The sequence below is a fragment of the Melospiza melodia genome, chromosome 14 (assembly GCF_035770615.1).
Source record: "Melospiza melodia melodia isolate bMelMel2 chromosome 14, bMelMel2.pri, whole genome shotgun sequence".
In the NCBI taxonomy this organism is placed as follows: Eukaryota; Metazoa; Chordata; class Aves; order Passeriformes; family Passerellidae; genus Melospiza; species Melospiza melodia.
This window is the reverse complement of record NC_086207.1, coordinates 3,185,880-3,207,061: the sequence shown is the minus strand read 5'-3', so window position 1 is coordinate 3,207,061 and position 21,182 is coordinate 3,185,880. Positions and strand designations below refer to the sequence as shown.

The following is a 21,182-nucleotide window of genomic DNA, read 5'->3' as shown; positions in this document are numbered from 1 at the left end:
GGAGAGCTTTGACATGAGGAATAATGAAAGAGGCAGAGACTCTGCAGTCAGGGAAGCGATGACTGACAAAGTGCATGGCAGAACTCTGCACGTTTGCAAACAACAAGAGACAGAAGGGGGAAAAAACCTTTTCACCATCTTTAGTACAAGTAGGGGCATCAAATGAAGCAAACAGGCGACAGTGCAAAACAAGGAGGTTCTTCACAGGGAGCACATTTCAGCTGTGAATCTTTGCACAGGATGATGGAGGTGCCAGCAGTTTATAATGGTCGAAAGAACAACTAACACCAGCTTAAATGAGAAAAATCTGTCAAGGATTGCTCAGGAGATAGCACCTCTGATGCTGGAGCTCCCTGAGCTGCACATCACTCATGGCTGGAGGCACACAGACATCTTTAGGCCACAGGGCTCCTGTGCCATCCACCTCCCATCCTGACAGTGAGCCTTCCCCAGAGCCTGCCCCAACTCAACAGGGCCCTTCTGCTTCTGTACCTGTGAAAGTGCTGTCACTGCAAGCTCACCTGGGCCCTGTGCACTGAAGATCCTTCTTCTATGATGTTCTGCTGTTACCTAAACCCAGCATCTCTTTCATCAAGCCTTTACTTGTGGATAATTGATACAATTCTGTAGCATGAGCTGAATGGTGAAGCCTTTACTTCAGTACACCACACAGTAGGGATGTGGGATGACTTACATACATATTTATATATGCACTCACAAGAACTCCTTTACATTCTGCTTACATCCCAGTTAGTAACTGATACAAACATCCTAATAACCCCAAACAGCACTTGATATAAATCATGCTTGCCATGACTTTATCCAAAGAGAAGCTCAGACTTCTAGCAGATGAATTGGAGTCGTGACATTATATGGAAAACATTTATCAAAGTTCAAACAAATAATACTTTAAGAGTATTTATTTCTTTAATATTTTTCTACCATCTCTTCGATAAGACACACATAAAAATAATTACTGAATGCACTTGAATATCTGGAGTTGTCTCAAACTACATCTCCTTGGCTCCATTTTGGTGGTAAGCACTCACTTGAGGTCAACTCTCCTGAGTCAATATGCCACCACTCCAGGAAAGAAACTTTCTCTGCTTACTGCCAAGCTCCTGAGAGTACAGCCATGCAATAGATTTGGTTATTTAGCCAAAACTCCCAGTTCTGTACTAACCTGCATCCCTGCAGAAGACAGAGTTGTCCTGCCCACAACTCCCTTGAGTCTTGTGGTGCTAAACCTGGACTACACGGGAAGGAAAATGCTTTGGCAGCTCCACACAGGCTGTGTTTGTATGGACTCCCAGCTTTTCCTTCTCACATGTTTGTACACTTGTGAGAAAGCTTCAAGTGGAGCCTCAAACCTCAGCACACAATTCCCTCTGCAGAGATTTCCCAAAGCTCCTCCCAGCTGTGCAATTCCAGCTGCTGCTGCCCAGGGAGCACCCACGGGTACAGCGAGCTCGGACACTGGACTGCCCCAGAACTTAATGCTCACTCATTGCAAAGAGAACCCAGGGAGCCACAATACAGTGTGTATGACAATGCAGGTGACTCATCACAGGAACACCACTTGGGCCTTTGTTTGGTTTTGCTTAATAATTAAAAAAATACTGCCTCTTAATTCAGGGCCTTAATTCCTCATCTACGTTTTCTACCTATGTTCACTTGGTACTTCTGACTCCACACATCCTCCTGTGAAATCACTCTTTACAACTTGAGGTTTTAAGTCACTTCAGATGCCCAAACCTGCCTGCACCACGGAAATTAGAATCCCAGCTTGCAGAGGTGATTTGTGAACACCACTGCAGACACAATTCACATGGTTACATTTCCATGTCCTCTAACTAGAGCACAATTAAAGGATGTGGAAATAAAAATGCTCCCATTATTTTTAGGTCACAGCAGCTGATTGTGGGTCTTTATCAAGATGCTGATAAAACGGATTATCTTGGCGAGTACTTTGCCAAATGTAATTATTAATCTATTATAATGATCCAATCTCTTTTAAAAACTCTTAAAACTTTACTAAAGCTGACATGGTATGAACAGTTTTATTTTAATTAACTTGTACAACCACAGTTTGATATTCAGTTTTGTTTACATGGCAGTCTAAGGTGACCTGATGGATCATTTTTTCTGCTAGTTCCTACCTTGGACATAAACATGTTCTATTTCCCCCTGAGTTACTGGTGAGCCTTGTCTACAGCAGCTAAATGGCAATTCATCCTTAGTTGAGCCAGCAATTCCAAACCTTGGGACATAAAGTGTCTCCTCCTCGAAACCAGACCTCCTGCTGCACTTTCCCACCTCGGTGGGCACAGTGTGATGCCAGGGGAGGTGTGACAATACCATCCCTTCCAAAGCCTCACAGACTCCAGAGCACGTGTCCAAAGCACCCCTGAGCAGGACTGAGCTCTGAGGAGGGTGATTATGGCTCAGCCAGGCCCTGATTACCTGAGACAGCCAGGAAGTCGTCGATGGAAGTGATGTCATCCACGGCATCCGTCAGCACGCGCACCTGCCTCTCCCACTGCTCCTTGAACAGATCCATGTTCTCCTGAGCCAGCTTGCTCTGGGGCTTAGCAGCCAGAGCCAGTGCAGCATTGATGACCTGCAAAACACCTCTGCATTTTTAAAACATATCCCAACAAAATTATTACCGCCTGTGTGTTTATCCAATGAACTCAACAGCAGACAAAGCAAGTTTAATAAGTTTTGAGGAACTCAATGTTTAAACACAGAAGTGTTTAATTTTGTTGCTCTCATAACCAACTCATACCTGCTTCCATGTTTATTATGGGTAGTTATTAGAAGCAAAATCACTTGGCAAGTTTTCACAAGAGCTGTTTTCACCTGTCTTTAGCAGCTCGTGGTAACAAGGTGTTGCTTTCCCAGTGCAGGCTGTGTTGTTAAGTATTTTAGACAGGATGACATTTTGTACACTCAAGGCTGCATTTGCTACTTGCCAAAACCTCAGTAAAAAGGTCAAAAAGGGATTAATCTTATACAGACTGAAGTAGAAACAATATGCAAATACAAAATTAAAGCTAAATTTTGATTTATCAGTTTTCCTTGCAGGTTTACTCTGGATCTTGCCAGCAATTGTTGTAAAGACTTCAGATTTCTGCTGTGGCTGTGAACAAGCCAGATAAGCCAGGGAACAGGAGATGCTTCTGAATACCCTCTCCTAATTTTCTTCAAACCCCAAAACCAGAATTTACACCAGCTCCCAGTTTTTCTTAGCAGAACAAATGCTACAGGTGCTGCTGGGTCACAGAGCTTATGCTGTGTCCACTCATTGGTCATTTAAACAACCACAAAAGCCTCTTTGAATGTGGGGAGAAACCAATCTCAACAGCCTGGTCCTGCTCCTGCTGCAGCAGAATGACCTGGAGAGGAGCCAGGAGTGAGGAGCCATCCTCACTCAGAGCGTGACAATCCCAGCCCTGCTCCCAAGCACCTGGGAGTCAGAGCTAATTAACTCACAACTTCAAGGTGTCATTTTTCTTCTCCACTTTAGGACTGTATTAATTTCACCAACTTGTCGACCAAAACATGCAAGCACCAGATGTTCCCCCTTTTCCAAAATCTACTTTCTCTACCTGCTTCATTTACAAGTGTCACAAAGCATTTAAAAAAATATATAACTCACTGAACATGGAAATGATGGTGATGTCAAATGTACTGGGACAGAGTGGATCAGGCAGGAGGAGGAGGCTGCTTCACCCGAGGAATGGCAGGAGTTAGCAGAGACAGGAGAATCCACACAAGGGCTGGGCTGCTCCCCACGCTGCCTCTGGAGCTGGGGCTGCAGGTCTGGCTCTCAAACCCAGCCCAGCTCCGTGGCTTTGGTGACAGTGCCCACCACAAGCAGCAGCACCTGAGCAGCATCTGCTCAGGGTCTGTGGGGATGAACACTGGAGGAACAGCACTGTCCCTGTCCCAGCCATCACCAAGGGCTTCTCTGCTCCTCCAGCCAGCCCAGGGTCACACCTCCGTGGCACTGGCAGGAGTCAGGATGTGCCTTTGGAATGTCCCTGATGCCAGTCACGGTCCCTGCTGCTCTGCCACCCTCACTCATGGAACTGAAACGCCTGAAAACCCCCAAAAAGCCTTGCAACACCCAAGAAAATGAAGTTTAGAATTTTAAGATCAAATAGAAGTTTTAGAGAGGCAAACCTGTGCTCAGCTGCTCAAGAGCCCTGATTTGCAGTCCAGCCACTGCCACCTCTCCTCCCAGTCTGATGGATGTAATGAATTAACCACCTATCAATCAAAATCTAGATATCCAAGATTTCATGAAGATGAATCTGAACAAGTGTCCTGGAAACACGAGAGATAAACCAGACAATGCTCTAGAAATCTGCTCCCACTTCTATCCTGTTAGAAACTGTCACTGCAGAGACAGAGATGGTGGCGAGGCGATACCAAGGGTCAGGACATTTCCTCTGCTTTTCCCAACCTGCCTTGGCCCATATCAGATATAAAATATCCTGTAAGCACTGCGACAGGGCAGCATTAATGCTGCAGGAACATATGGCCTGGGTTCCTGCGAGATGTTTGTCTGGCCACAGCAGCTGCCTGCACAATTAATCTTTGCCAACAGCGCATGTCAAGCCCAGCTGCCCATGTTCAGCACCTCGTCACAGGTAACAGCAGAGCTGGCACACATACAGGGCTCTGCAACTGCTCCACAGCCTCTAACTGAGTGTCCTCACCAAATCCAAGCACAGGAGGCACAGCGTCACCCTCTTCTCAATAGAAAGCTTGTTCAACCAGAAAAAGTGCATTTTTTATACATTACAGCAAAAATGCATGGCCATGGTGAATGTATTTTATAAAAATGATCAAGCAAAAACAGTGTTGCTCTCTCTCAGACAGACATTCCTGCAGTAGGGAAGCAGCCAGCAGTGCTGGAGATGAGGAAACCTGGTGGGGATATCAAAGGTTATCCATGGTCACTGTGGAGCTGAAGACAAACCCACAGCTCAGGAGAGCCACACAGGTGTGAGTGTGCTCAGGGAGAAATTCAGGGCAGCAGACACAGCTCAGCAATCTCTTTTTATAGCACACATTCCATATCTCCTTGTGCAAAGTGGCCACAACAGGCAGCTTTAGCAGGGGTGATAAAAGCCATCACTCTGTGGAGAGTTCAGCATTCAACTGAGCAAATCCTCCTGCACCTGTCTCACACCTCTGCTGAGGAACTGTCCCAGGGATCACTGACAACACCCTGCATGTGATCTGTTCCAGGGAATATACTCTGGTATCCAGCACAGAGTGATTGATTTATTTTCCAACAGATGCTTAGAGAGACGTGGGAAAATGACAGGGATGCTGGATCTTAATCAGGCTGTGTACTTAGCAGGACTATGATCCCTTTATTATCTAAAAATAAACACTTTCAGGGGGAGGAGGAAACACTTTTTTGGGGGAAGGGATGGACCACAATACACTTTCTTTCTCCAAAGCACATAAAACATTGGGCAACTACTTTAAAATATCAGTAACTCTCACAGGATGGAGACAGACAGAGTTAAAAGCCAGGAAGATCATGACCGGACTATCTGAAATGTAGCCACTTCCATGTAAAACACTTGGCAATTTCAGGGTAATATTTTGTATTTCAGAGCTTTTCAAGATGCTGCCAGAGCGCTGTGATCACAATGACTCACTGAAGTTGTACAAAGAAAAGAATCAAACAGGGACATTTTGAGCCTATCCAGAAGGAAATGAAGCATGGCAAGAAAACACACTATTTTTATCGGTGCTTTGTTTCATGTAGCAGTTGCAGTGTTGGAGTCAGACAGCTCCACACTCCGTATCACACTTCCAGAGAGTTCCTTGGAGCCTCTCCCCTGCACCTCTCAGCTTTCCGTGGCAGCAGCCAGGGCTTGCCAGCACCTGGGGAGGCTCAGCATCCCAAAGATTGGAATGGATGTCTCAATCTGCACCTTGAGTCCTCTTCCCACCCCTTCCATGGGAGCAAGCTGCTGCTTTTCCCTGGTTTTGTGTTCCCTGTTGAAAGCACAGATGTCAGAGGGGCTGTGTCCTTCCCCCTTGGCAGGGCAGGGCTCTGCAGTGACTCCTGCCTGGGTTACAACACTGCAGCTGCTTGGTCCAGGAGCTCTCTCAAAAAGCTCAGCTATTCTGGCCAGAAAACACCTGAACCTCTGACAAACCTGTGGGTAAATTACAGCCACTGGGTCAGCCACAATTAATTCTTTTAGGCTAAATTTAGGATGGCGTCCAGCCTCAGCTTTATAGCACCCCAGCTGAAAGTCAGAGAGGCCAGAAGGAAGCTCTTCCATGTGGTGGTGTTCTCACAAAGAACAATTTTGAATACTTGGCTGGCATGGCCAAAGGAAGAAACATCACTTGGGACAGGAACACTATCACCCAGCTATTTGCACTGCAATCCCAACCTGTTGTATCTTACTCAGTGCACACCATGAGTGACCCACACACATTTCAGTGATTTAAGCACTTCTTGTTTTTTGCCTCAGTCCTTTTGGTAAGAAGCTTTTGCTCCTTTCAGGAGAATGTTCTTCCTGCAGCTGGTTTGGCTTTCCCTTGATTCCCAGGATTGATTTAGGATGTTACTGTGCCCCAACAAGGAGCTTTTCAGTTTCAGAAGCTCTGAGGTGAACCCCCAGCCCTCTCCCCTCACTACACACCACTGCTTTACAACCAAAACATCTGCAGTTCCTAAATAACTCACTTGGGCTTGGGGTTTATATAAGGATCTTGACTCACCAGATTTCTTGTGGCATTTGGATAATGAGTTGGAAAGTAGCTTCGTGGCCTATAGATCCAGGATACTTTGCATTTGTAAAAAGAAAAATCTAATAAAACAAGCCCCCACCTATCAGCTCTCATCCCAGGGGCAGAGGAACACGTGGCACACACAGACAGTGCCCCAGTGGGGAGGTGAAATCAGTTTTACTCAGGGTATATGAAAAGAAGCCCACCAAGCCTCTGCCCTTGCCCAGGTGGATTTTAATCCCATATTTTCCTATAATAAAGAAAGCATGGCTTGCTTCCTGGCAGTTCATCAGAAGCTCCTCATAATTTAACTTTACATACACAAGATGCCAGAGCTGCCTGCAGCTCTCACCCTGCTCATGCCCTTCCCTGCTCCTCACTGCATTTTGCTCCAAGTGTTAAAAATGGTTTTTGAGGAGGATGTTGCAGTCACTCCCAGTCACATCCCAGGCAGGTTTGCATGCCCACATCTGTGTGTGCCAGCCCTCCACGTACTGGAGTACAGCAAAAAGCACTCTGCAGGCTCTGATGAGCTGAAATGCCTGGGAGCAAAACACACAGCAGATTGTTTTACACTCTCAGAAGCTCTAATGGCAGTGACCAGCAATGAACAGAGGCTGATGCACCGAAAGAGGAAGGAAAAGTTTCCTTTGATTTCCAATTCTTTGTTCCCATGTACAAAAGGCACTTTGAGCACTTTCCTTTCCTGCGAGTTACGCGGAGTGACTGCAGGGATCTCTGCAGATATTCACTGTCCTGTGCCACTGCTGGAACAACCACAGATCCACACTGAGTAACTCAGAACCACAGAATGGTCTGGGCTGGAAAGGGCCCTAAAGCTCATCTCCTTCCAATGGCAGGGACACCTTCAACTAGACCAGGTGGCTCCAGCCCCAGTGTCCAGCCTGGCCTTGGGCACTGCCAGGGATCCAGGGGCAGCCACAGCTGCTCTGGGCACCCTGTGCCAGGGCCTGCCCACTCTGCCAGGGAGCAATTCCTCATTCCCAATATCCTACCCATCCCTGCCCTCTGGCACTGGGGTACAATTCCTGATGCAGAGTCCCTCTCCAGGTTCCTTGCAGCCCCTTCAGATGCTGGCAGGGGCTCTGAGGTCTCACCACAAACTTTTCCAGGCTGAACATTCCCAGCTCTCCCAGCCTGGCTCCACAGGGGAGGTGCTCCCCTCAGCACAAAGCTCTTCTCCAGCCCAGCATGTTCTGTCACAGAAGCATTTGCTATAAAGACTATTTCCATTCTGTGTATAGATAATTATCCTATCAATTTCCCCATCCATGAAGAAAGCATTTTCATTAGGAGCTGAGGACTGATTTTGCAGTGCCAGTCCAAGTAGAAGCTGCAAGAATTTTGGTGCCATTTATCTTGCTCCATTCTGCATTTATCTGGCTTCAAATGCTGAAACTTTGGGGGTCTCAGGGACTTTGTTTCTTTCCTGGAAGCTGTTCCACCATTGTGCTCCCCAGATCCTGTGCCTGCGATGAAACAAAGGGCTCTTACTCACACACTTCTTTCTACAGAACTGAATCCTCTTCCTGCTCTTGGCTTATTTTCATGCACCAGTAACTGTTTGAATTTCTAAAATTGTTGCTTTTCTGGTCAGCCTCGGCCAGCGCTGGCAGTTCTTCCCAGCGAGCCTGGGTGATGTAAATCTGCAGCCCAAGTGTTAAGTTTTTAATAAAAGCACTTCTACTCAATGCCAATAAAATGTTTCAAGCACCTGCAATTAAACAGTCTGGAGACAGATCTGCTCGTTAGAACATTCAAAAAATCTGACAGTCTTTCAAAGAGATGAAAAAAGGGGACAATTGTTTGATGTTAAGTCTTTACTGCAAGAAAAATGAATTTCTCTCCTTCTCCAACAGCCACCAGGAAATTGGTGGTGACTGGGTACTCAAGGAGAACAAAGTCTGCTGGTCACATGTGGGTTTGATTGATTTGAGGGGTGGTCTGCAGGATTTTTTATTTCTCTAAGGTACTCCAACTTTTAAACAAAAGTTTCTGGAACTTTGCATGGGATTCCTTCTGCTTTGGTATTTTGTTTCTGTGTCAGTAGGTGTGATCACATATGAGCCATCTGCCTCATCAGAAATCTATAAGCAGCAAATGGCTTTTCAAGCAGTTCAAAATTGGAATAGAAGGATGTGAACAAGCAGTTATTAAAACAAGATGTTAATATGAGAAGAGCCAATTTATTTTTATTAAAAATGTAATTTAATCCAAGAATTCTCTGGAGTCAGTTTGATGGGTGAGGCGTGTGCGTGGCGAGCAATTCCAAGCACACCCCAGCAGGTACAGAGGGGGCTGGAAAGGACCTGTCCTGCCTGGGGGCCTCAAAGCTTCTGTGGAGGATGAGCTCTCTGGGCTGGGGTGGAGAAAGGCCCCCAGCCCTGCCTTTCACAGGGGAACAGGTCCTGTGTGTCCTGCAGGCACCTCCCAGGAGATGCTCAGACTCCAGGGCAGTGGGCTCCAGCTTTGGCTGGCAGAGGCAAACACCCAGCCTGATGGGAACTCTACCCCACAGACATTTCTTACACCTCTCAGCCCAACTGCAGTTTGGGTAGGAGTCTATAGATGAACTTCATGGAGGCTGCAAAGACCAAGCAAATCAATGCATAGCTGGTAAAAAAGGAGCTCAAGTCATAGCAGACTGTCACATCAAAGGCTGGAGCAATTCCTCCTCTCAGGAGCTGAGCTGGGGCATTCTCACTGCTGGTTTCCAACACCTACAGCCTGGATGATCAGAAACACTCCAATGGTTTCAGCTCTTTTCCCAGGCATCTTTAATGCAAGATGCTGTTACAAAACAGCCTTTGCAGGCTCCCAAAGCAAGTCCTTCCCTTCCTGGAGACAGCGCAGCCGCCAGAGCTGGCAGCGAGGAGAGGATCCAGGCTCCTGAGTCGAGATAAACAAAACCTTTCCCTAATTCACCACTGGCAAGCTCTGTGTTCAGTGAGAAGGCAAAGAAAACTTCCCCTCTGCTCTGCGAGGCAAAGGCAGGTACAGGCAGCTATTCCAAGCATTTCACAGCAGTAATTTTCTATTTCCATTAAGAAAGACAGTTTAAGGATTTTTTTTTTTTAGATTTAACTGTAGTGATGGAGAACTTTGCTCCTTCACCTTAACCCCCTCCAGTCTGGCTTGTTCCCAGCACCCATCCAGGCAGGGCTGAGGGAACTCCTGTGAGGTGCTGGACAAAGCTGGCTGCTCCCACACACAGAATCCCAGCAATTCTCAAAAGAAAGAATTCAGGCAGGCTGGTGAGTCAGGGCTTGAGGAAGAAAACACAGTGACCCTCTGAAGCTGCCTTATTTCTGCCCTGTAAACCCAGACTAAAATCACCCAGCTGGCTACTCTGGCACAGCTCATCCCAACAGCTCCTCCTGCACCCTCGAAGGGAGCTCTAAATATCCCATTAAGTCTTCAACTTCACATTAATTTCTGTGCTAATTGGCTGGGGACCCACAAGCAGGAAGGATGATGTTACTCCTGAGGAAGAGCTGATTTCCAGGAACAAAACCACGCTAAATAAATTGACTGCTTGTTTCTGTAGAGACCTTTTGATGAAAATTTTTCTGCATTTTCTTTTTCCTCAAAGAAAATTTTAAACCTGAAGAGGTCTGAGCCCAAGGGTGACAGTGGCAACGACTGACTGCTTGTCAATACCAACAAAACTTCCAGGTTTTCCCCAGGCAACTTGAAGAGTTGCATGTTCCTTCCTCCTGCTGCCAGTTCAATGGATCCTGATGGCAAGGGAGCGAATTATGGCTCTATTTGAGCTACAGCTTTTATAATTAACTCTACAGATTGATTTCTGCAGAAATCATTCTTTAACCAGGAATTCCCTACTCCCAGAATGGCTTCTACTCAGATAAACTACTAAAGAGGTTACCTGGGACTCAAGTGCATTAAATTTCAGTTTCATCTTTCAAGCACAGCAATACTTTGAATTACATTTCATACATTGTATTTCTGTGTGCTCTTGATAGCTTGACGTTTCTGGGACTATTGTAATTACTGATTGACTTGACTCATTCTGAATCCAGCATCTTCCTGGAAAAATACCATCTGAGCCAAAAAAAAAAAAAACCTCTAAAAACATATAGGGCATATAATGTTGGGTTATCCTGTATCTTATGCCTAATGTACACATTTGTTCAGCACAGCCACCTAAGAGGATTCAAGAAGTAGCTGTGAACCTCATTAGGAATAAACTGCAAAATAAATTGTCTAGAAAAGGAAATAAAATCTCACTTTGCTGTTCTTGATATTGAGAATCTTTTAGAGATTGTGGAGAATACCCGAGGTTTGGGGACAAGCTGAGGAAGGCAGCTGAGGAGGAGGAGGAGGATGGAGAGCTGTGCTGCTTGCACTGGCACCAGACGAGCCATTGTTACCAGAAAACACAGATGCCATTTGTAAAACAGCTTAGACAAGTGCCCCTAATTATCTCTCAGGATTCACAACATGTTTAAATACTCTTAGAGCATTAAAGAATCAACCCAAGAGCATGTAATGTAATATAAAAGCACTCTTTCAACTGCTATGAACATCTACAGTGTCATTTACTAATCTCTTGGTGACGACCCTGAAATTAAGGCAAGACTGTGCAGAGGAGCATCTCAACTGTAGGCTTGGAAGTTCAGAGATGTGACCTTTGTAAAGCCAAAATCCATCAGTTAAAGCCCTCGTGCATTTATAGATACTCAGAGCCTCCAATGTGTGTTAAATATATTGTCCATAATCCCCAGTCAAAGGTTAACAGCTGCACTTCAGGAGATGTGGCTACACTGGTGACTACAGCTGGGTCATTATTTCATGCTGACTACCACCGTGCTTATTTTATCCAGGAGTGGATTTATTTAAATAGGCAGTTAGTTGTTGGAAAAGCAAAGATAGAAGAGTCTGAAATACACACAATTTCAGCAATGGGGGGAGGAAAACACCCCCACAGACTTGGACAAGCACCAGAAACATTTCGATTCAAAGAGAACCTAACTTTCTTCAGATGATTATTTTCAAAAGCAGCAGCATTTGTTTGGAACACCCTGCGTTAGACACCCATATTCTGGGAGATAACTAAAAAAAACTTACATCAGCCTAGTTGGCTCCTTCAGGAAAGAGCAAGCCCTCCTATCAGGGAAGATGGATTTCTAAAAGCTTTTTCTTCCACATGCTTTGTTCCAACTGCAGAACCTGACCTTTGGTTTCAGCAGCCGTGCACAGCCCTCACCCCAGGGCAGGGGCAGGGAACGGCTCAGCCCATGCAGGAGTGGGAGCACAGAGAGACACCCCAGGATGCCCAAAGGATTAGGATTGAATGTTAGGATTTAACGTTTTAGGCTTTATGTTCAGGGACCTCTCTTCACCTGGTTAACAGCACAGTTACCTGCAGTCATACAAAAGGCAAACCAGTCCTGCTCCTCACACTGCCTTCACCTATTCCCTCCAAATCCCCTCCTGCTGGGGTGGGTACAGGTGAACACCCCTCTTCCTTTTGATTAAAAACACCAATACAGATGGGAAAACCTGAAGAAATTCCAAGGAATCCTGAGACAATACACTTTATTTTCATAAAATGTCATTTTGCCAATTTTTCTGAGCACATGTTTTCTGTTAGTTCCTCCTTAGCAACAACCACTTATTTGGATGTTTTAGATCTGAATTTCCTGTTGCTTTAAAAAATGTAAATTACACAAATCAACAGCACCCTGCAGTCTTCAGGGGTTCATCCAAGTATCTAGTTGTTGACATTTAAAACACCAGGCTGTCAAGAAGGAAGAGGATAGTCTAGTGCTTACATAAACTTAATTTCCTTGTTTCCATTAAAAAGTTATTAATTAAAAGGTAGTCTCAGCCAGGCTCACACTGTTCACACATAGCCAACTTCCTCTCATCCTACTCCATCGGGAAGATTATTTGGCATATTTATATTCTACTCAGGCAAAAATAGTATTTTATAATTCATCTTACAGCATGCCCAGGAGCAGTGCTAGCACCTTCACAAAGCACCTTCCTGCAGCACAGATGTGCACAGGATACCACTGAAGCTTCCCACATTTACTGACTGCAGGTTACTGGAATGTCCTGGCCAAATGGAATTAGAGCTGTGACATAAAAACAACCCTTTCACATCAGTGATTCCTTTGCCATGAAGTTTAAAGTTCCTAAGTCTTGATGCCTATGCTGCATTTCATCCTCTGCATGTACTAAGGGAAAAAATCAAGTTCTGCAGCAAGAGACAGCCACTGTGACAGCAGAGCAGCCCTAAGCAGCAGCAGCAGGTTGGGGTTTCTCTCCTCACCTGGGGACACAGGGCCTCCAGCTGGCTGGCTGACATCCGGACCAGCTTCACACCCTCCTCGTTGTTGGAGATGGAGCAGGCCAAGTTGGCAACCTGTGTCAGAGGGGGGAGAAAACAAAGCACAACTGTTAGAATTGGGGGTTATTTCCTTCTGGAGAAAACTTTTGCCTAATCCCAACAGTGACCACTGACCAGTTACCCATCATGGAACAAAAAGATTCCACATTTGTTCTGTTCTAAAGAGCTTTGAAACCACTAATGGCACCTGTTCCTTCTGTAGACATAAAATTGTAACACTGTGGATCATGGAATCCCAGACTGGTTTGGGTTGGAAGTGACTTGAAAGCCCATCCCATTCCTCCCCCTGCCATGGCAGGGACACCTCCCACTGTCCCAGGCTGCTCCAGCCCCATCCAGCCTGGCCTTGGGCACTGCCAGGGATCCAGGGGCAGCCACAGCTGCTCTGGGCACCTGTGCCAGGGCCTGCCCACCCTCACAGGGAACAATTCCTCATTCCCAATATCCCATCCATCCCTGCCCCTGGCAGTGGGAGCCATTCCCTGTGCCCTGTCCCTCCATCCCGTGTCAATTGTCTCTCTCCAGGTTTCCTGGGGCTCCTTCAGGCCCTGCAAGGCCACCCTGAGCTCCCCCCAAAGCTTCTCCTGTGCAGGTGAACAATGGCAGCTGTGCCAGCCTTTCCTCCCAGCAGAGCTGCTCCATCCCTGGGATCATCCTGGAGCCTCCTCTGGCCTGGCCCCAGCAGCTCCAGCTCCTGCCTGGGCTGGGGCAGCTCTGCAGGTGGGAAATCACCTGAGCACAGGGACACAGGGGCAGAATCCCCCCTGCCCTGCTGTGGGCCCAGCCCAGGGCTCCAGCTCTGACCCCCAGCCAGTCAAACAGGGCAGAACCCCTGCCAGCCATGATCAGGGTGATGCTAAAGAGCAGCACTGGCAGCAGCTGCAGTCAGTTTAACAGCCCAGTCCCAGCAGGGAGACACAGCAGAACCCCAGAGAGCTGAGCTGGTTTGCTGGTGCTCCATGAGGGCCCCTGTGTGACAGGAGGGGTCAGGTAAGGCCTGGCAGTGTTCTACCAGCCCTCCTCTGCTGCAATTCATCAAATTAAACCAGTACAGGAGATCCCCATGATGCATCCACAGGCCTCCAAAATTTGAAAGGATCTCTTGTGATGCTAAAAACTTCACTCCACAACCTTGACCTGCTACACAGCATCACCCTTAGCTAGGTCAGCCTGAAGCAGGGAGCTCTGTAAACATCTGCTTTTTCAGAGCACAGAGGATGGGGACAGCACAGAATTTTTTGGTAATTGAAGATATTCCTCATCCCAAAGCTACTCTCAGGGGAAGGAAGTCTGAAATAAGTTACATTTCTCAGCTGACAGGTGAATGACAAGCATGTTATTCTGAGCCATTTGAACACAGAAAGCTGTAAAAATAGCAGCAAGTGAACTGAGACGAACACTGAGTACTGTCCTTCCAGAGGCTGAGCAACCTGCTAAGCCCCCTGTAAATATGCCATAAAAGCATCTCCAGGAGCCAGCAGATGCTCAGTAACATCGCTGAACCAGATTTCTCCAGATACTTTTCTCTATAAGCTGAGGAATTTGCATTCTGCCTTTAATTAAACTATTCTTTGCATTCATGTAAGTAATTTTGAAGTAGTATCTGCAGCTCTACCACATGCTTTTCCCCCTCCCCAAGCCCTTCTCTCATGGCAGATGTTCCCACACAGAATACATTACTGTCCTGCAAATCATCAAGCACGTCCCATTACACTGGAACAGCAGTTTTCATCAATCCCATTATCAATTTGGGGAAATAAAATCAAGTTCCCATTGCACAGTACAGGGCCTCTTCCTCCCTCCAGCTCCAAGCCAAGTTACAGAGGATGGAAAGCAGGGGTGTCAGGAGGAGAGGTGTTTCCAGCACAGAACAAGCAAGAAAACAGATGTGCCAGCACTTATTTGGAGGAAAACAAACTGAAGTTGAGAGAAAGACTGAGCAGCATCAACAACACAGAGGAAACCCTGCCAGCCCTCAGGAATATTTGTGTCCTGCTCCTGAAGTTTCTCTTCCACCTGTGTTTGGATTCAAGCCCCACACGTGCAGGGGTGAATTGCAGGATGTGCCCAGCTCTGTGCACAGTGCTGCAGGCAGGGCCCAGCTGAGCCAGGGCTCTGTGCTCCTCCTCTCTGCCCGCACCCCTGAACAGCTCCAGCCCTGCCCTCTGCAAACACCACAGCAAACAGCTGGCCCTGAACACCCTCTCACATGGGGGCTGTGTCTGAACTCTGGGGAATTTTCCTGTATATCTGCCATGCCTTGAATCCCTAGTTCCCAGCGAGCTCCTGGGATAACATAAAAGTACATCATGCTTTTGTTTAGAGGCTCACAAGAATCAAAAGACAATCAGATGCCATGATTTAAAAGTCAAATAAAGATTTTGCTGTTGGTTTAAGCACAGGTCATATTTTTGAGAAACACCAGTTTGCCAATATTTTTTATGGTCCATATTTCCCCATCATTCCTGCCTCCACAGCAGCATTACAACCTCTAGGAGCCAGGAGAACACAAAGCTCTATTGAGTAGGGGCAGAATAAAAGCGACATTGAAGCACCACAAAATCAGCCTCTCCGATATCTGGAGATGTTGTGCTGTCTCTCAAGCCAAGTGTGATGAATCAAGCGCACAGAAACCCTGCTCTGTCTGAACACAGAGAGGCAAAGAAGTTAATAATGGAGTGTCCCCACCGTGGTATAATGAAAATTTGCTTTTCTGCACAGTCATTTTTGAACAGTCATTTTTCTTCTGAATACCCAACTGATGGCAATTCTTCTTTAGAAAGCGCCCGACTGGCACTGCCAGCGCTCATGAAAGAAGCGTGTGTGCTTCCCTGACTGAGGGTCTTTGGCAGTTTAAGACAATCCAACTGTTGGCTGCCACATCCCATCCCAGGCTGCGCCTCCAGAGCTCAGCCCTTCATTTCAGCACGCTCATCCAACAGCCAGCTACTCGCTCTGGCAGGGGCTTCCTCTGCCAGATCAGCACACAAACTTCCCTGCAAACTCTCTGCTGAACATCAGAGCGAGGCACAGACGTGGCAGCAGCTGAGATGACTTCAGAGTGCTGCAGACAGGGCTGTAAATTTACAGCAGTGCAGCCTTTACTGCACCCATGGGAAGGCTCTGTCTAACTACTGGAAAACACTCACAAGCCTCTTAAAATTTGGAATTTAAGAAGAGCTGTGTCTACTAATTAATCAAGTTGTAAATGATGTAACAGTGAGGTATTTTAAACTGTCACTTATCAGGTGCTCTATAACATGAATTCTGAAATTGCATGTACCAGTTGAGGTGGATGGCTGCAGGATTAAGAAATTTAATTTTAAAAGTATCTGAAAGGACTCATCATCAATAATTCCTGGGTGATCTGACAAATAACTTCCAACTCCCTCTCTCTTCAGAGGATAGGGTAATGCTGGCCAGTTATTTGGCACATCCCCATAATACATTGGATTTTGTAGCTGAGATGAAGATCAACTCTTTCAAAGCCCACAGAGCACTTGGAAATCATACATTTCCAAAACTTCTAAATTAAATAATGCACCTCAAGGGAACAAAAATTTCCTTTAAATCAAACGTGAATTAAATAGTTTCTCCATGTCTCCAACAAAAGCAGCTGACTGACATAGTAAGTGGTCAGACTTGATTTAGAAAGAAGAACACTTGTGCTTGAGAGCAAAATAGCAATTGAATTCCTGCTGCATTTGTTCATTCTTACCATTCAATATCATCAAGTCCCTTTACATAAGCACTACTGGCACAGGCATCAAAGGAGACAAAACCACTGCAAATAATGTAATCAGCACAACGAGCAATCTCTTGAAAAAAGTTAAAAATACAGTGGGAATGAAGACAGCCCGCAGCCGCACACGGCTCAGGCACCTCTCACTGCTGACACACTGATTTAAAGTAGATTTCAAGGTTCTCTCTGTTCAGAGCCTACAGCCACGGCCCAGAGATGGCTTCTCAAACCCCACAAGGCAGGGCAAACCCCAAGCAGCTGCTGGTATTTAGAGGAATGAGCTTAAATTCCCCCCCAGTGACAAATGCAGTGCAGGGACCTCACGGTGCCAAGCGGAACAGCTGGGCAGGCTCGTCTGGAAAGGGCCGTCCACGCCCTGAGCAGTTTCTGAAACTCAACTCTCATTGTTCTCAGTGATGACATCAGCACACTGCAAGATGATTTGAGGTGAGTGGCTCTGGTGTTGGCACAATTGGGGAGGTGAATGGCCCTAAATCCAGGCCAGTCACCAGTGGGGTTCCCCGGGCTCAGCACTGGGCCAGTCCTGTTTGATGTCTCTGTTGGTGAACTGGGTGAGGGGATGGAGGGCAGCCTCAGTAACTGCACAGACAGCACCACACTGGGCAGGAGTGTGCATCTGCTGGAGGGCTCTGCAGAGGGATCTGGACAGGCTGGATCCATGGGCTGAGGCCAGCTGTATGGGGTTCAACCAGGCCAGGTGCTGGGTCCTGCCCTGGGATCACAACAACCCCAGGGATGCTCCAGGCTGGGAAGTGTCCAGCAGGAAAGGCCTGGGGGTGCTGTGCCAGTGGCTGGACATGAGCCCAGGGCTGCCAGAGGCCAATGGCCCCTGGGCTGTGCCAGCACTGGGGTGGCAGCAGGAGCAGGGCAGGGCCTGTCCCCTGTGCTGGCACTGCTGGGGCACCTCGAGGGCTGTGTCCTGTTCTGGGCCCTCATGGCCACAGAGCCCTGCAGGGGCTGGAGCGTGTCCAGGGCAGGGAACGGAGCTGGGAAGGGGCTGGAGCCCCAGGAGGGGCTGAGGGAGCTGGGCAGGGGCTCAGCCTGGAGCAAAGGAGGCTCAGGGGGCCCTTGTGGCTCTGCACAGCTCCTGACAGGAGGGCACAGCCGGGGGGTCGGGCTGTGCTCCAGGGAACAGGGACAGGAGCAGAGGGAACGGCCTCAGGCTGGGCCAGGGCAGGCTCAGGGTGGATTTCAGAGAAAGATTCTTCACTGCAAGCACTGTCAAACCCTGGCAGAGCTACCCAGAGCAGGGGTGGAGTCACCATCCCTGGAAGGATTTCAAAGCCATGCGGATGTGGCACTTGGTGACAGGGTTTAGTGGTGGCCTTGGCAGTGCTGGGGAAACAGCTGGACTCAAGGGTCTCAGAGGGCTTCTCCAACTTAAATTTTTCCATTTAGGTTTTTTGCCTTTGGAGGAGGCATAACTTAAGTTGCTCCTTTTGAGGAGCAGATGTTACCTCAGGCCAAAGGGTCAGCTGGGAATATGTTATTAGTAAGAAGGTGTAACTCCAATATTAAAAAAATATTGTACCATCTGTCACAGAGTGATTCCATCTCAGATTCTAGTTAACTTAGACTGTTCAGAATTTACTAATATTTAAATCAGGAAAAACTTGACATTTCTAAAGCTGTTCTTTCTACCATTAGTAACAATTTGTGGCAGAGAACCACCTCCCCTGACAAGACAGAGGTTGTACCTTTTCCACATGAAATACATTTTGTTTTTTTGTTAAACTCCAAATTTGTTCCGGTCGTGACTAAGGTAAGTCTTCCAGCAATTAAAAAACTGCAGCAGCCTCAACTGCACAAGTTTGGGGTCAGTGTTAAGCTTTTAAAATTACACTATTGAACACAACCCAGCAAAGCTAATAATAACACCAGGGTTGTGGGTCTGACCCCCATTCAGTGAAGAGATGGACTTTATGATCCTTGTGGGTCCCTTCCAACTCAGAACATTCTGTGTAACAATGCTCCAGCTCTGTACTTGCTCTGCCTTCTCTTTGCCCAGACTCCCTGGCTTAGGCAGAGCAACTTCAAAGGGAACTCTTTATTGAAGGACTGGCGAATTGCTTTTCCAACAAGAGACAAAAGATGCAATAGGGGGAAAAAAGGAATTATAATCTCTAGGACTTTGAAACTTGATTTTCAAGGATTTCAAAGGCTGACAATAAATGTGTTAAAGCCTCAGAGTTATGTGCCTGGACTGACTTCACAGAAACACCACCCAGATTTTCCTCCTTGTTTACAGGTCAGATTTTTAGGACAGCTTCTTCAGGCACTCAAGAAGGCGAAGTCTCCGAAGTGGTGCTGCTGCAGCCACCCCGAGCTGGTGCAGCCCCAGAAAGGCTCTGCAATGTGTTTATTGTTGCATAATTGAATGTTGTCAGAGCTGGCCCTGCCACCAAGCATTGCCACAGCCCAGGATTACACATCCCTGTGCAGGAGCCAAACACTCACTAATTGAATTCTCCAAGTCTGGACACTCTCATTTGAACCTGCAGTTGTAAAAATAGCATTGCAGAAAGAAGTTTTCTGACTGTCTTACACTAAGAAATTTTTCAATTTAACATTAAGCAGAATCCTCTCATAACTGGTGCTCAAAAACTCTTACACAAAAATAACAAACCCACATCCATGTGTACACAGATACTTTGGGAATTTCAATGCCACGGAAACCAAGCTTTTCAAAGGTGTTCCTGGCATTTTCATTTCTGATTAAACTTCAAAACTTCAGCTGCTTGTTCTATTTTTTTTGCTTTACATTTTACAATTTCTCTGGGAATGCAAATTCCAACTTTTAAGCAGCTTTAAAAAATCACCCATTTTAAAAGCAAAAAAAAAAAAAAAAAAAGAAAGAATGGACAGGCAACCACTGAACATTTTTCTCTTAGGAATTTGCTAAAGAAAAGTGTATTTGATATTCTCAAAAAATTCAAACAGAGCACAGCTAATTTCTTCCTCCTCCATGTTAAAAAAGACCTGTCCCGATTCCCTTCACACTGGTCAAAGCTCAGGAAATTAATTTATCTGCAGAAACAACTCTTCTGGCAAAACTAATGGCAAGTGAGGACTCTCAGAAGAGATGTGTTGATTATGTAATCCCCATCCCTCTCCAGAAAGACTTTCATTATTTACTAAGTCCATACATTTATTTATTCACCTGTACACTACACTCAATATTTAGGACAAATCTGAGCATTTTAACATCCAGCCCTAACAGGTGCTGCATGAGGGAGAAGTGTTACAGCTATACATGTGTTAACTCTAACCCTACAAACCCCTCATTTTGCAGAGGCAGAGTTAACTGGGAATTACACAAAACAGCTCCATTTCTTTAATACAGGAGGACTAGAGATCAAATCCCCTGGGACTGTGCAGAGAGTTACCAGAGTCATGCTGTCAGCTGCTTTGTGATTTTCTATGACTTAAGTAGCATGTGGCTGCAGCTCCACAGTAGGTACCTTGCAAGAGCTTGTTGTGGGCAACAGAATCCCCAAGTATTAACTGAAAATAGTAAAAGTCTTTAAATAAAACAAGGCACATGTACACAAACTGCAGACGTAAAGCACTGGGGAGAATGAAGGACCAAACTGAGAGAATTGCTATTTCCAGAGCTCTGCAGCCTCACACGAAGATGAGAACAGTTTCATTCCAAGACTGGTTATAAACACAAGGAGGGGAAGTTTCAGTTGGCTGGAACAAAACTGGCAAGCAAAGGGCTGGCATTTTGGAGATAAGGAATGGAGGTCACACAGTTTGCTATTTCAATAGGCTGGTAAGTGATGGCAACAGAAACCAGAGACACAGAATCCCAGACTGGTTTGGGCTGGGAGAGACCTTAAAGCTCATTCAGTCTCACCCCCTGCCATGGCAGGAACACCTTCCACTGTCCCAGATTGCTCTAAGTCCCAGTGTCCAGCCTGGCCTTGGGCACTGCCAGGGATCCAGGGGCAGCCACAGCTGCTCTGGGCACCCTGTGCCAGGGCCTGCCCACCCTCCCAGGGAACAATTCCTTCTCAATATCCCATCTATCCCTGCCCTCTGGCAGTGGGAAGCCATTTCCCCTTGCTCTGTCTCTCCATGCTCTTTTAACTAATATAAAAGTATGAAGATAAAGATATTGTGCACCTTCTGCTCCTTGTTATATTAAGGCAATCAGTATTTCAATGGGAAATACTTTTCCATGGGAAATACCTTTTGCTTGGGATTACATCTTAGTACTTTCACATTTCTAGCTCTACCTCTGTG

The 21,182-nt window shown here is 46.5% G+C and overlaps 1 protein-coding gene across 3 annotated transcripts in view; it reads right to left on the bottom strand.

Moving 5' to 3' along the window:
* The window catches only part of CTNNA1 (catenin alpha 1), a 116,814-nt gene that overhangs the window by 17,815 nt on the left and 77,817 nt on the right, over positions 1 to 21,182 (bottom strand). For all 3 annotated transcript variants that reach the window (XM_063168440.1, XM_063168442.1, XM_063168441.1), the window contains 2 exons: positions 13,094 to 13,186; positions 2,464 to 2,620 (listed from right to left, as the gene is read on the bottom strand). In XM_063168440.1, coding sequence (XP_063024510.1) covers positions 2,464 to 2,620; positions 13,094 to 13,186 — 250 coding nt within the window. The remainder of the gene's footprint in view (positions 1 to 2,463; positions 2,621 to 13,093; positions 13,187 to 21,182) is intronic.